At 46.9% G+C, this 14,787-nt stretch overlaps 1 protein-coding gene across 1 annotated transcript; it reads right to left on the bottom strand.

Moving 5' to 3' along the window:
- Window positions 1-13,824: 13,824 nt before the first annotated feature.
- LOC110718961 lies at window positions 13,825-14,766 on the bottom strand. The gene is made up of 2 exons (XM_021897898.1): window positions 14,748-14,766; window positions 13,825-14,575 (listed from the first exon to the last, which is right to left on the bottom strand). Exons 1-2 carry the CDS (start codon window positions 14,764-14,766, stop codon window positions 14,001-14,003), a joined length of 594 nt encoding a protein of 197 aa, XP_021753590.1. The 3' UTR covers window positions 13,825-14,000.
- Window positions 14,767-14,787: the final 21 nt, after the last annotated feature.

Raw genomic sequence — 14,787 nt, 5'->3', positions numbered from 1 at the left:
TTCTGCATAGACACAGATACAGTCGGACTTTGTATAAAGGGCAAAGATGGGTCCAGAAAAGGGCAGGTGGCACTCCTAGTCCTAGATTCAGCCGTCCCCGGTGACCGGCTGATCACTAACTTAGGTCGTGTCGTGTGCTTCCATGGTGCCATTTCAAAAAATAATAATAAGAAAAAAAATTAAGAATAAGAGAACCGACGGTTACCTGAACGAGTGACGGTTGATGAAATTCTGAAATCCTTTGCAAACGGCTTGTCAGAACAGGCGGAAGTCAACAACAGTCCAGTGTCAGAGCAAGTTCAGGGGTCCGAATGTTCTCTAGCAAAGTTCTCAAATGTGAAAATGACCGAAGTCAGCACTTCCTTATATAGGCAAAGTGAGTAGGCGAAGGGTCGCTTTCAAATTCAAAATTTGGGCGGGAAAATCTCTCGGCCATCCGCAAGGTGACACCTGTAGCAGGCCGTCGCCTGTCACCGTGCGACACCTGTCACAGGTGACACGTGACCAGTCACGTGCCTCCTGTGAGGGGCAAATGATTAGGGGATTTTTATCCACCAATCACTGTCTGACAAGTGGACCAACCAGGTTCCGCCACGTGTCCTTCACGTAGGCCAATAGGAGCCTGCCACGTGTCAATCACAGATTCGTCCTCTACGGACCAATTGAGACATGCCACGTGTCCGCCCATGCTAAATGGGAAAACCGGCCACCAAGGCCCAATCTTGTTTAGAGGCCCAGTCAGCCCTAGGTTTACCCTAAACCTAGAGAGTGGCACGCTTCCCGAGGATATAAATACCTCTCTTAATCCTCATTAAGAGAGGGAGAACTCGAAAATAACACACGGATTACACATTAAACACTCTCACCTAGAGAGACTAAATCACTTTAATTTCCGCATTTATTACTCCTTAATCAGGTACTAACTTGACCGTTGGAGGCGGAGCTCCTACCACAAGGAGTCTTCGTTGTTTTGCAAGTACAGGCGTCCGGTTCCAGTCTTGGTGTTGTAACTCTCCCGCAGGACATCAGAAAACCCCGAAACAATGTATATATGTGAATAGCTAGCTTATTTAGTTAACTATCTTTATTTTATTGGAAAATGAAATTGTGTATATATTTTGATTATTTGAGTTGATTTTGTGGTCAATAATGTAGTATTTATTGTTGGATAATATTCCTCCTTATAAAGGAGAATTTACAAGAAAGAAGAGAAAAAGAATGAGAGGAATAAAAGGAGGGAAAAAGAAGGAGAGTAGTAGCAAAATAAGAAATAATCAATGGCAAATTATATAACGATAATTTGCATATTAGTTATTTACATATAGGCCGATTAAAAATGTGTAATCAGATTTTTTTTTTTTTTTGAAAGGAATGTGTAATCAGATTATTTGTTAATTGTAAATTGAGATAGAATTTGTATCACATTATTTTTGATAAATAGAAACGCAATTTAAATTTGAGAGTATACTGATTAGGGGATTTTTATCCACCAATCACCGTTCGACAAGTGGACCAATCAGGTTCCGCCACGTGTCCTTCACGTAGGCCAATAGGAGCCTGCCACGTGTCAACTACAGATTCGTCCTCTACGGACCACTTGAGACACGCCACGTGTCCACCCATGCCAAATGGGAAAACCGGCCACCTATGCCCAACTTCCGAGGGAAGCCCAATCAGCCCAAGGTTAACCTAAACCTAGATTGGCACGTTTCCCAAGGCTATAAATACCCCTCTTAATCCTCATTAAGAGAGGGGAGAAAAACAGCAGAGAATTCGCATAACACACGGATTACTCGCATAAAACACTCTCACCTAGAGAGACCCTCTCACCTAGAGAGACCCAATCACTTTAATTTCCGCATTTATTACTCCTTAAACAAGTACTAACTTGACCGTTGGAGGCGGAGCTCCTACCACAAGGGGTCTTCGTTATTTTGCAGGTACAGGCGTCCAGTTCCAGTCTCGGTGTTGTAACTCTCCCGCAGGACATCAGAAAACCCCGAAACATTTTGGCGCCGTCTGTGGGGAGAGTACTACTGAGATGGCATCCACGTTTGTACCGACTTCTGAAGAGAGGCGTCCCATAGACGACCCTCAAGTCCAGTCGGACCATGATACTGACAATGAACTTGAAGTTGAAGCTCACACAGCTCCAGACGGGACCCTAAGGGCCCGACGCACCCGTCCCACCGAAAGGAGGGAACGGGAACATCTTCAAGCAGAAAGCGAGCCAACAGGCGCACCATCTGTTCGGCAGCAGCCGACTGATGGGTCTGCTCCCATCACAAGGAATGAACTCATGACCTTCATGAGGGAATTCAAGGGAGAAATTCAGGAATTGATAACGAAGAAGACGCCTGCTCTGGACAAAGAGCAGTCGGCTAAGAAACCTTCCTCCTCCCGGAAGAGGAAGCCAATTCAGGGACGAGAGGCAACCCCTCATCCTAAATCTAGGAAGTGGGAGCCATCTGCCCTTAATCTCACAAAATACCATTTTCCTACCCCAGGAAATAGGAAACCTGTTCGTCATATTCAGGCGGATGGGTCGAAGAAAACATACACAGACGCTCGGCTACTGCTAGAGCAGAAGAGGAGCGACCGACTGACAGAGTCGGCCTCCACTTCAAACTTTCAAGATAGTCTGCAAACTGCCTCGACGAGGCATACTCAGTCGTACCATGAGAGTCAGACAGGCGGCACCTCCCGTCGGTCAGGCTATCATAGCGACCAGGCGGTACCAAACTTACCGTTTGTACCGCAACAACAATATTTCATGCAGCCACCTCCATTTGGTGGACCTGCAGCAAAAAAATGTCCAACCTATGGACTGGCAGCTACGATTGCTTAGACTTGGAGAACAGCCGTCGGCCTTCTCCAAGGAGATAACTGAGGCCGCTCAGCCGGCCAAGGTAAAAAATGTCTTAGTAGGCGCCTATGACGACACTACTAACCCAGAAGACCATCTGATGGCATTCACCAACCTTATGTACCTTCAAGGGTTGGATGATCCCACCTGGTGCAAGTGTTTCCCAGCGACTCTTAAAGGAATTGCACAGCAATGGTTCGGCAACCTGCCGACTGGTTGTGTAAACAACTTCAGGACGCTTGCTTACCTGTTCACCTCCAACTTCGCCATGAACATTCCTGCGAAGAAGACGACCCTTGATTTGGGAACAATTCAGCAGGGTGAGAAGGAGGGGCTTCGATCCTACATCAGGCGGTTTAACCTGATGAGAATACAGATTCAAGGGTTACCGGATGAGGTAGCTTATACTGACTTTTTTAGGGGTCTCAAGGAGGGGTCGACCTTCAAATTTGATCTGGTTCGAAAGAGGGTAGCGACTCTTCAGGAGGCCTTGATTGAAGCAGAAGCCTATATACAGGCAACTGATCTTTGTAGTACAGTGAAACAGTCGGACTGGAAAAGGTCTGACAAAAGAGAAGGACGACAGAAGCAGTCGTCCAACAAAAATGAGAAAAGGAAAGAGGTCTGGGTGGCTGATTCCTCTAAGCAGCCGTCCCAGAAAAAGAAGAAAGGATTCAAACCATACTCCCCAAAGTATGTGTTTAACAAGGACAGCCCAGCTATCCTGAAAGAAATCAAGGGACGGATCTCAATTGAGAAGCCGGTCCCCATGAAAGGTTCAGCAAGCAATAGGAACCAAGAAAAATTCTGTGACTATCATGAATACTTTGGTCATCTCACCAAAGAATGCATCAGCCTCATGCGGTATCTAGATCGCCTGGCTGAGCAAGGGGATCTTGACTCTTATATCAAGAAATCCACGGGGAACACTTCCTCGAAAAAGCAGTCGGCCAAAAGGAATCAACAGGCCGACAGCTCTGATACAGATGATGCAGTCGTCTACACCATTGCAGGCGGCTTCTCAGGAGGCGGCCCCACTATTAGGGGCAACAAAGATCATATCAGGCGGCTAGATGTAAATTCTGTTCACCCAGAACGGCCCTCCAAATATTCATTTCCTGAGATTGTCATTACTGAAGAAGATCTAGGAGGGGTCAGGGGGCCGCATGACGACCCTATCGTCATTGAATGTAAAGTGGCCAACCAAAGAGTTGGCCGGATCCTCATAGATACCGGAAGCTCCTCAGATCTCATCAGTAGCAAATGTCTGTCGAAGCTCAAATATCAGGCTGAAACTATACACCCGGTATCTCACCCTCTAGTAGGGTTTGGAGGGGGAGTCGTCCACCCTGTAGGACGAGTAGATCTACCCATCCGCCTGGGTGAAAAAGGGGAAGGACGACATATGGTAGTCCGGTTCCTGGTAGTAGACGAGCTCTCGGCCTACAACATGATTCTGGGACGACCCACCCTGAATAATTCTAAAGCTGTTATAATCCCATCTCTTATGCTGCTCAAGTTTGAGAGGGATAATGGAACAGTCGGCTCCCTGAAGGGAGATCAGAAGATGGCCCGAGAGTGCTATCTCTCGGATATCAAACCCACTGCTATGGCTGCTGGGTCAGGTGGTGGAAAAGCAGACCTTGACAACGTCAAGGATAATGCGCCTGTTCAAGAAGCAGGCGGCAAGAAAAGAAAGGCGTCCCAGACGGGGGCCGCAAGAAAAAATAAAAAATAGCAATCATTGGCAGAGGAACGGTCGGATGAATTCCGCCCTCAGCCGGCTGGTGATCATATGGACCTAATCCTAGACGTCTCGCGTCCTGACAGAACAGTCAAAGTTGGGACGACTGCTCTAAGGGTCCTAGGTGATGACTTTCACAATCTGTTGAAAGAATACAAGGACATCTTTGCATTCGAAGTCCATGAAATGCCAGGCATTAGTCCTGAGCTGGCGGTACATAAACTGGCTGTGGATCCAAAAAAGAAGCCGGTTAGGCAGAAGAAGCGGAACCATGGCGAAGAAAGAAGTCAGGCGGCAGCCGCCGAAGTTAAAAAATTACTTGATGCAGGATTCATTCGGCAATGTTACTTCCCAGACTGGGTTGCAAATGTTGTGCTTGTTAAAAAGCCGAATGGTACCTGGCGAATGTGTGTAGACTACACAGACTTGAATAAGGCGTGCCCAAAAGACAGTTACCCACTGCCTAAAATTGACAACCTGGTCGACTCAACAGTCGGCCATGCTTTGATGAGTTTTATGGACGCCTACTCTGGTTTCCATCAAATACCTTTATGGAAGAAGGATCAGGAAAAGACGGCCTTCGTCACTGATCAAGGGTTATACTGTTACACGGTCATGCCGTTTGGTCTTAAGAATGCCCCGGCCACCTTCCAACGAATGATAAACACTGTGTTCTTTGATAAAATTGGTAGAAACGTCGAGGCATATATTGATGATATGATTGTCAAGACTAAACTTCAGGCAGATCATCTGTCGGATCTCCGAGAAACTTTCGCCACACTCAGGCGGCACCATGTCATGCTCAATCCCAAGAAATGTGTCTTTGGAGTTGAGTCTGGGAAATTTCTCGGATTCCTTATCAATCAGAGAGGAATAGAGGCGAACCCTGAGAAGGTACAGGCGGTCATCGACATGCAGTCGCCCCGTACCGTCCGAGAGGTTCAGAAGTTAACAGGTTGTCTGGCGGCCTTGGGAAGATTTCTAAGTCGATCAGGCGACAAATGCCTATACTTTTTCCAGGCTATTAAGAAAAAGGAAAGGTTTAAATGGGGGCCGGATGCTGAAGCGGCCTTCCAGAAATTAAAGATCCACCTGCATTCCCTGCCGAGGCTAGTCAGCCCTTTGCCCAAAGAAGTACTCTACATGTACCTGGCCGTCTCTGACCATGCACTAAGCGCTGTACTTCTTGCTGAAAGAGACGGCTGTCAGCTCCCGGTCTACTTTGTCAGTCATGTACTGAAGAATGCGGAGTTGAGGTATCCCTTAGTAGAGAAATTTGGTCTTGCACTCTTCATGGCTGTTAAGAAATTAAAGCCATACTTTTTAGCACATGCAGTCGTCGTGTATACAGATCAACCGATCAAGCGGCCACTGACCACCATGGAGTCGTCAGGCCGAATGATCAAATGGGCCATAGAAATACAGAGCCTCGAAGTTACCTTCGAGCCTAGAAAAGCAGTGAAGGGGCAAGCCTTTGCTGACTTCATTGTTGAGATGACTCGTCCCCCTGACTCTCAAGTTCCAGACCAAGTCTGGAAGGTATATGTGGATGGAAGCTCTACTTCAAACGGTTGTGGGGCAGGCGTCATATGTCAGTCGCCAGAGGGCGACAGGTACGAGTATGCTTTACGCTTCAGTTTTCAGGTTTCAAACAACGAGGCAGAATATGAAGCTTTACTAGCCGGTATCCGCATGTGCAAGGCGGCAGGGGCAAGAAAAATAGACGCCTGTTCCGATTCACAACTGATAGTGAGTCAGTATAATGGTGAATATGAAGCAACCCATCCGTCCATGATCAAGTATTTACAAGCGGTCCGTCAAGCAGTCGGCCCTCTTGAGGATTTTCATCTGGACCAAGTGCCGAGATCAGAGAATAACCAAGCGGATGCACTTTCAAAATTAGCATCATCCGCCTCCTGTGATACTCCTCGAACCGTTTTTTGGGAAGTATTGGAGAAGAGAAGCATTGAGGGAGACCCTATTGGAATCTTAGACAGAAGCTCAACCTGGATGGATCCAATCAGGGCATATCTGACAAACGGTACCCTGCCGGATGATCATCAACAGGCGGCAGTGCTGAAAAAACGAGCCACCAATTTTGAAATGATAAAGGGAGAACTTCACAAAAGAGGGTACCTACAACCTTTCTTAAAGTGTGTTACTCCAGAAAAGGGACGAGAGATACTAGACGATCTCCACTCTAGTTACTGCGCTTCACATATAGGTGGAAGGACGCTTGCTCAACGGGCAAGGCGCCAGGGCTACTTCTGGCCTACCTTAGAAGCTGATGCTATGGAGATGGTGAAAAAGTGTGACAAGTGTCAAAGGTTTGGCAAATTAATTCACCGACCGGCTACTGACCTCACCACCATTCACAGCCCCTTACCGTTTGCTAAGTGGGGCATGGATATTTTGGGTCCATATACGCCTGCTACAGGCGGAAGACGATACATACTTGTGGCCGTCGACTACTTCACTAAATGGGTAGAGGCGGAGGCTGTTAAGGGAATCAAGACGAAGGATGTAATTTCATTCATTTGGAGAAATGTCATCACTCGGTTCGGGGTTCCCATGTCTATGGTTTTTGATAATGGTCCCCAATTTGAGACGCCTGTTCTCAAAAGCTGGTTGGGTGACCAAGGAATCGCACACTGCTTTGCATCTGTCGGCCGTCCACAAGCAAACGGCCAGGTAGAAGCTTTTAATAAGATCATCTCAGACGGTCTCAAGAAAAAGATTGAACGAGCAGGCGGCCTATGGGCGGATGAACTACCACATGTTCTCTGGGCCATTAGGACGACTGAGAAAGGGGCGACTGGAGAAACTCCATTCCTCCTAACTTATGGTGCGGATGCTGTTCTTCCAATAGAACACTACGAGCCGACTCTTCGGGTAATGCTATATGACGAAGAGGCAAACTGGGAAGCTATGCGCCTGGCATTAGACTCCCTCCCTGAAAAGAGGGGCAATGCTGTCTTACGCCATGAGATTTACCGTCTGAGAATGACTCGATCATACAACAGAAAAGTGCACAGGCGTCCACTCAGAGTAGGGGACTTTGTACTTAGAAAAATGGAAGCTGTTGGTAGGGCTAACGAGTCTGGCAAGCTAACTCCCAACTGGGAAGGCCCTTACCGAATATATGAAGAGGTTAGAGACGGTACCTACCGTCTGGAAACACCAGACGGTCAGCCGCTACCTCGGACTTGGAACATAGATAATCTCAAGAAATATTTCTTTTGAAAAGATGTTATCTAGAATAAAGAGGGGCATGCCAACTGACCAACAGTCGGCTACTCTCCATGTTATTCATTTTATTAAGAGGGGCATGCCAACTGACCAACAGTCGGCTACTCTCCATATTTACATTCAATTTTGTACTTAAGAGGGGCATGCCGGCTGTACCTCTACAGTCGGCTACTCTCCATGTTTAAATTCACTCTCCATTGAGTGTTTTATTACATCTTCAGAGGGGCATGCCGCCTGTACCTCTACAGTCGGCTACTCTCCATGTTAAAATTCACTCTTCATTGTGTTTTATTACATCTTCAGAGGGGCATGCCGCCTGTTCCTCTACAGTCGGCTACTCTCCGTTCAGTGAACCACTATCACCAGAGGGGCATGCCGTCTGTACATACAGTCGGCTACTCTCCATAGAAGGTTGCCGACTTGCTCCAAAGCAAACGGCCACTCCCTTATACTTAGCTAAAAATGATCAGGGCCTGGCCGACTCTAACTTAGCACTTACGTTCACCAAGAACTAACCAAGGCAACAAGCCGAATGATCAGTCCCGGCGCCTAGCCAACTGATCCAATTATTAAATTCAATTCGACCTGTCCCAATATTATAGCAGGCGTCCGGCGGCATCCATCCGGATGAAATTCGTCGCAGAGAGCAGCTCCCTTTTGGGTGGAACATTGTTCTATAAACTAATTACACGGCACCTATACGACTGTCCCCAAGGGCAACCACGTAGCCGTTTCTGAGACAAGGATAACTCTATCACTAACCAAACCAGTGATTGCAGTTGACATCTGAGTCGGATAACCGCCTGTATTACTTGGGATAAATGCAGGGGGTACCTCTTGAGTTAATAGCCAACAAACATTGGCGAATCAAGGGGATCAGCCGGCCTCCGCTGCCTGATACCTCTACTTCTCAAGCAAGAGTGACGGCGACTGGGTAAACATCAACGTTAACTCATAGTCACTCCCTCAAACTTGGTATGGAGCCTAAAAGGTTCGGGTAGACCGTCTGTTTTTTGGCAAACGGGGGCACTCAAACCACTACTCCTACTGGGTTACCACTACTTGGGTTAATAGCCAACAATCATTGGCGAATCAAGGGGATCAGCCGGCCTACGCTGCCTGGTACCTCTACTACTCAATCCAGAACGAAGACGACTGAGTAACACCAACGTTAACTCATAGTCATCCTCCCAAACTTGGTATGGAACCTAAAAAGTTTGAATAGACCGCCTGCTTTTTGGCAAACAAGGGCATTCAAACTACTATTCCTACTAGGTTCTCTTCGAGTTAATAGCCAACAAACCTTGGCGAATAAAGAGGAACAACCGGTACCCACCGCTTGATACCTCTACTACTCGATCCTTTGGCGACTAGGACCGCCTGCCTAAAGGTAATCCAGTCATAGACTGCCTACAAGTCTAGCCTACAAAGTACAAGTCTTTTCTTGGTTAATTTTTTAAATAAAGGGACCGCCTGCCTAAAGACTATCCAGTCTTAAACGGGACCAATATGGATTGAATAAATGGCCGACTGATCGCCCAGCTTGGAACCAGACAACCAGTCGTCCAGGGGCATAGGCGGACCATCCGTACCTGTCTACAATCGGCCATGCAAAACAGTCGGTATAGTGTACAATGCAATATCAAATATTCAACTTAGACAAGTTTGATTTCTTAAAAAGTGATTTCATTGATAAAGGGAAAAATATTCAGAACCCCGGCCCCCTGGCCGGGTAAGTACAAGAAAACGGCACGCAGGCCGTGAAAGAATACATAAAAAGCTTAAATGGGGCAGGCCTTCAACATTAGCAGCGTCCGCCTAGTCAGCCTTCTTCTGGCTGGACTCGGCCTTTGCTGCATCCTTCTTCGATGCCTTGTCCCCAAGTGGCACAAGCGCCACTATTGGCTGCTCATCCTCTTTCAAGGCCTCCTCCAATGCCTCGTCCTCAGCAGCCGCCAGGATCTCTTGATTATATGTTTCAGAGCACTGGCGGTACGTTTTCTCCCAAGAGGCAAAGTCGGCACTGGGGAAGAGGCGGCTCCAGGTCATGCGCTGGATCTGGGAAGAGTCCTCCATCATCTCTCGGACGAGCTCTCTTTTCTCTTGCTCGGCCTTCTCCGAGAGCTCTTCAGTAAGACTCTTCTCCTGGGTCACCAGGCGTTCCTTTACGTTAGCCAAGGATTTCTCCATGGCTTCGTATGACAGCATCTTCTGGCGGAGGGGTTTAAGCTCGGCCTTGAGATTGGAGACGGTCGCCTCCAGCTCGCTGTTCTTTTTCTGGGCCGCCTCTAACTCAGCCTTGAGAGCGGCAGCAGCCTGCGCCTGATAATAAAGAATATCAATTGTCAGAACTTCATTTTGGGCAATTTGAAACATTGCCTTATCACAGTTAGAGGCGGCCATAGCTTTTGCAGCCTTTACCTCTTTATTTTTCCGATCAAGCGGCTTGCGAAGGCCGTTCACTCGGAGCAGGGCCTAAGTAAAGAAAAAACAGGCGTCAGTTTCCAAACAAGATAACAGGCGTCCTGGAATTCAAAAAAACTCAAAAAATGCAGTATACCTCAGCAAGGACTCCTGTAATCCCATCAAGGTCAAGGGTGCCGACACCCCTGACCGCCTCCCTTTCAGATGGAGGAACTGCTTTGATCATTGACTTGGCTACCTCTACCAAGTCAGGCTCCTGAGGGCCGGCTGCATCAAGAATAAAAAACAAGTTAGGCCTAGACAAGAAAGAAGCAAGGGTAAGGGCTTTTACAAAAAAATTGTCCATACCTCTAGGCGGCCCCACCGGAGCTTTAGAAGAAGTGGCCGGCTGCTTCTCAGCCGCCACTGTTTTCCTAGAAGACCCAGGAGAGCTTGCAATAGTCGTCCTCCGGGCCTTGGGGTCCGGCTGTTGCGAGGATGAAGCTCTTGGAGTGCCCGACTAAACAAAAAGAAAGTTAGCATGTATCAACTACAACTCCAACAAGAGAGGTTCAAAACTCACCAAGGGTGCCCCCTTGTTGGGGGAGTCGGTACAAGACTGTTGCATAAGAGAGGCCCGCAACATGGCCGCCGCAGTCTTGGACGATGTAATTTTACTCATGGCTTCAGCTGCAAAAATAAACTGCAGAGTTAGTAAAAATCCCAAGCAAGATGTAAAAAGCAGAGTATTTGTCAGGCCGGCTACCTCTAGAGCACCGACTGCTAAGGCCACAGGCGGCCAAAAAGTACTCGTCATAGAGCCACTTGAAGCTTGGGACGCAGTTTAGGGGTACTTGCTCTCGTACCCCTGAAGTAGAGTTCACCCTAGTCTCTACTTTGAAGAGTCCTTTGTCTAGGATCTCTTTCTTAGCCTTAGGGGGAACAGGCGGCATGCTACGGCCGCCTGCAAGAAGAGGCGGATCCCTATTCCACTTATTGAACCTTTTGTTCAGCTCCTTGTCTGAACTCTCAATGATCAGGAAGGTGTTCCGCCAATCCTTCCACTTGTTCGCTTTACCTCTCGTCATGAGGTAGCCCCTATGGCTTGTTATTTGATACCAGCCGGTACCGCCCGACTTTGGGGTCCGGCTGAGATAGTTCATATGGGCGAAAGCCTCAAAGCTCGGCTCCACCCCGTACATTTCGCACCCGGCCACATAGCCGAGTACGTTTACCCAAGAGTTGGGGGCTAACTGCCATAACCCCAAATCATACCCATCTAAAATCCGCTGAACAGCCGGATGTAGTGGGAAGCGCAGTCCAGCTTTGATGGCCGCCGCATAGCAGCCAAAGCAGCCGTCATCGTAGCTTGTACCAGCCGGCCAGACGACAGTATCTTCTGGATCCGGCACGAACAGTAAAAACCCAGGGCCCATCCTGTGGTTAGCTATAAAGCTCTCCACTTTATCTTGCATGGCTGCGATCCGGCCCCGGGGTACCGTGCAGTAGTAAGGGGTGTTTTCCTCTCTGTAAGAGGCGGACGGTTCCGCCCAATTACTCCCCTTCTCAACTGCATGAGACAGCCTCGCCTCTTGTAGGCGGCTGTTTCTTTCTTCTGAGCCTGAAGAAGCTTGGCCGGAAGAACTGGACTCGGACTCGTCCTCTGACGAATCCGAGGAGGACGACTCCTCCCCTCTCCCAGAGGGGCCCGCCTCCTCTCCTTTGGAAGGAGGAGAAGAAAAGTTAGGCGTGTCAACGGTGAGATGGGAAGGGAACACCTTGGCCCCTCCCTCAGAACGGTCGGCTAGGCAGCCGCCTGGTTTCATTTCTACATCTATCGCCTGGTCAGATGTTTCACTTATTGGCACCCTTTGAGAGGAGCCGTCAGAGTTTGATATCCTAGCAGTCTTTTTGGTTCTGGCCATCGTGTTCTGCATAGACACAGATACAGTCGGACTTTGTATAAAGGGTAGATTTGGGTCCAGAAAAAGGCAGGCGGCACTCCTAGTCCTAGATTCAGCCGTCCCCGGTGACCGGCTGATCACTAACTTAGGTCGTGTCGTGTGCTTCCAGGGTTCCATTTCAAAAAGAAATTAAAAAGACAAGAAAATTAAGAGTAAGAGAACCGACGGTTACCTGAACGAGTGCTGGTTGAAGAAATTCTGAAATCCTTTGCAAACGGCTTGTCAGAGCAGGCGGTATGCAACAAGAGTCCAAAGTGTCAGAGCAAGTTCAGGGGTCCGAATGTTCTCGCAAAAGTTCTCAAATGTGAAAATGACTGAAGTCAGCACTTCCTTATATAGGCAAGTGAGAAGGCGAAGGGTCGCTTCCAAAATTCAAAGTTTGGGCGGGAAAATCTCTCGGCCATCTGCAAGGTGACACCTGTAGCGGGCCGTCGCCCGTCACCATGCGACACCTGTCACAGGTAACACGTGACCAGTCACGTGCCACCTGTGAGGGGCAAATGATTAGGGGATTTTTATCCACCAATCACCGTTCGACAAGTGGACCAATCAGGTTCCGCCACGTGTCCTTCACGTAGGCCAATAGGAGCCTGCCACGTGTCAACTACAGATTCGTCCTCTACGGACCACTTGAGACACGCCACGTGTCCACCCATGCCAAATGGGAAAACCGGCCACCTAGGCCCAACTTCCGAGGGAAGCCCAATCAGCCCAAGGTTAACCTAAACCTAGATTGGCACGTTTCCCAAGGCTATAAATACCCCTCTTAATCCTCATTAAGAGAGGGGAGAAAAACAGCAGAGAATTCGCATAACACACGGATTACTCGCATAAAACACTCTCACCTAGAGAGACCCTCTCACCTAGAGAGACCCAATCACTTTAATTTCCGCATTTATTACTCCTTAAACAAGTACTAACTTGACCGTTGGAGGCGGAGCTCCTACCACAAGGGGTCTTCGTTATTTTGCAGGTACAGGCGTCCAGTTCCAGTCTCGGTGTTGTAACTCTCCCGCAGGACATCAGAAAACCCCGAAACATATACCATCGAATATTAGTTTATAGTTTATAAACACTTTGTGAGTTAATCTATAATGTTATAGAGATATAATTGTTACCTATTTTGTTTATACACAAAGGGAAGGTAAATATTATTTCCGCTGTAAGATTATTTGTGATCTTTCCCAACATTTATAAGAGAGAATCTGCCATCAATGGTAACAAAAATTATGAGCTCTAGCTGTAATCTGGATATTCGATAACTATAGACGTATATGCTTTGTTTGTGTGAACCTTGGATAATAATATAACTAGTATGTGACGTTGAATTTGAGTCAGCAATAATTGATTAATTATACTTCATATATTGGCTAATATTCATTCGTTAAGGAGTACATTAAAACAAATGAATAATCCTCTTCAAAAAATAAATTTTTAAGAGAATTCAATTCATAATTTACAATAAGTTAACATCATACAATGAGTCAATTTCTTTTTAACATTATACAATAAGCTATTTTTCTTAAGTACGTTGTCTATCATATAATACGAGTATAACATTTTCATAATCGAAAGCTCCATAAATTTTGTAAGAATTGTTATACCAATCATTTGAGCGAATATATGCTCAATTTTTCCCGTACATAGACACGCGAAATTTGTTCACAAGAGCTAGAAGACTTATTTGGAATTAACACACACAAACAAATTACTTTTATATACAAAATACAATTTTCACAAAATGTTCACATTACATTTCTTCTTTTCTTCTCTATTACTTGGAGATTAACCCGCCAATTACCCCAGCAATGAATGCTGTAGGATCACCCAAGATTGCGGACAAAATGATATTAACACCACTCCCTGCAATCTCACAACACCTGATCACATTTCCGCCGTTGTCATCGGATCCATCACCGCGATGACTTCCCGAAGTCCTCTTAAGACTAGGTATCCTAGCCTCCAACTCCCTTACCAAGTTATTGTCAACATTCAAGTATTTAGCCTCCCAACTCTCCAAAAGCGTTTTTTTAACACAGGATACATGGAGATTATACATCTTGCACTCAGATACATAAGCCCAACCTTGCCCTTTCTTACTACAATAATGGCACGGCCTCGATAGCTTGTTATGCAAGTAAAGATCACGTTCCCTATCATTCAGCACTTGAGGTAAATTCACACAACAAGGATGAAGATCGAACCCACACTTCTTACAATGGTACACAAACCCTTGAACTTCGTTATGGCATGCATCGCATAGCCTTAAGATCGGGCCTAAGGTAAGGTTGTGGAGTTTGAAATGGCATTTCTTGTAGAAGGGGTGGTTTAGGGTTGAAGGTGCTAAGGCTCATACCTTGTGAAGGTTGAAATCGCAAGCATGGCATTAGTATGTTAACCCAATTCCAGCTTCCTTGCATCCGTTGCAATTGAATGGGATTTCAGTATTCTCTAGCTTTAGCTTGTGTTGTGGGTGAATTGGGTGGGAAAACTCCTTGCTCATCTTCATGATTATCCTTACATTTCTTGCAAGCAAGCATCTTCTTTTGGCATATTTGTGT

This window comes from Chenopodium quinoa, unplaced genomic scaffold, assembly GCF_001683475.1.
Source record: "Chenopodium quinoa cultivar QQ74 unplaced genomic scaffold, ASM168347v1, whole genome shotgun sequence".
Lineage (NCBI taxonomy): Eukaryota > Viridiplantae > Streptophyta > Magnoliopsida > Caryophyllales > Amaranthaceae > Chenopodium > Chenopodium quinoa.
The sequence above is the reverse complement of the archived record's forward strand: the minus strand, read 5'-3'. Positions and strand labels throughout refer to the sequence as shown.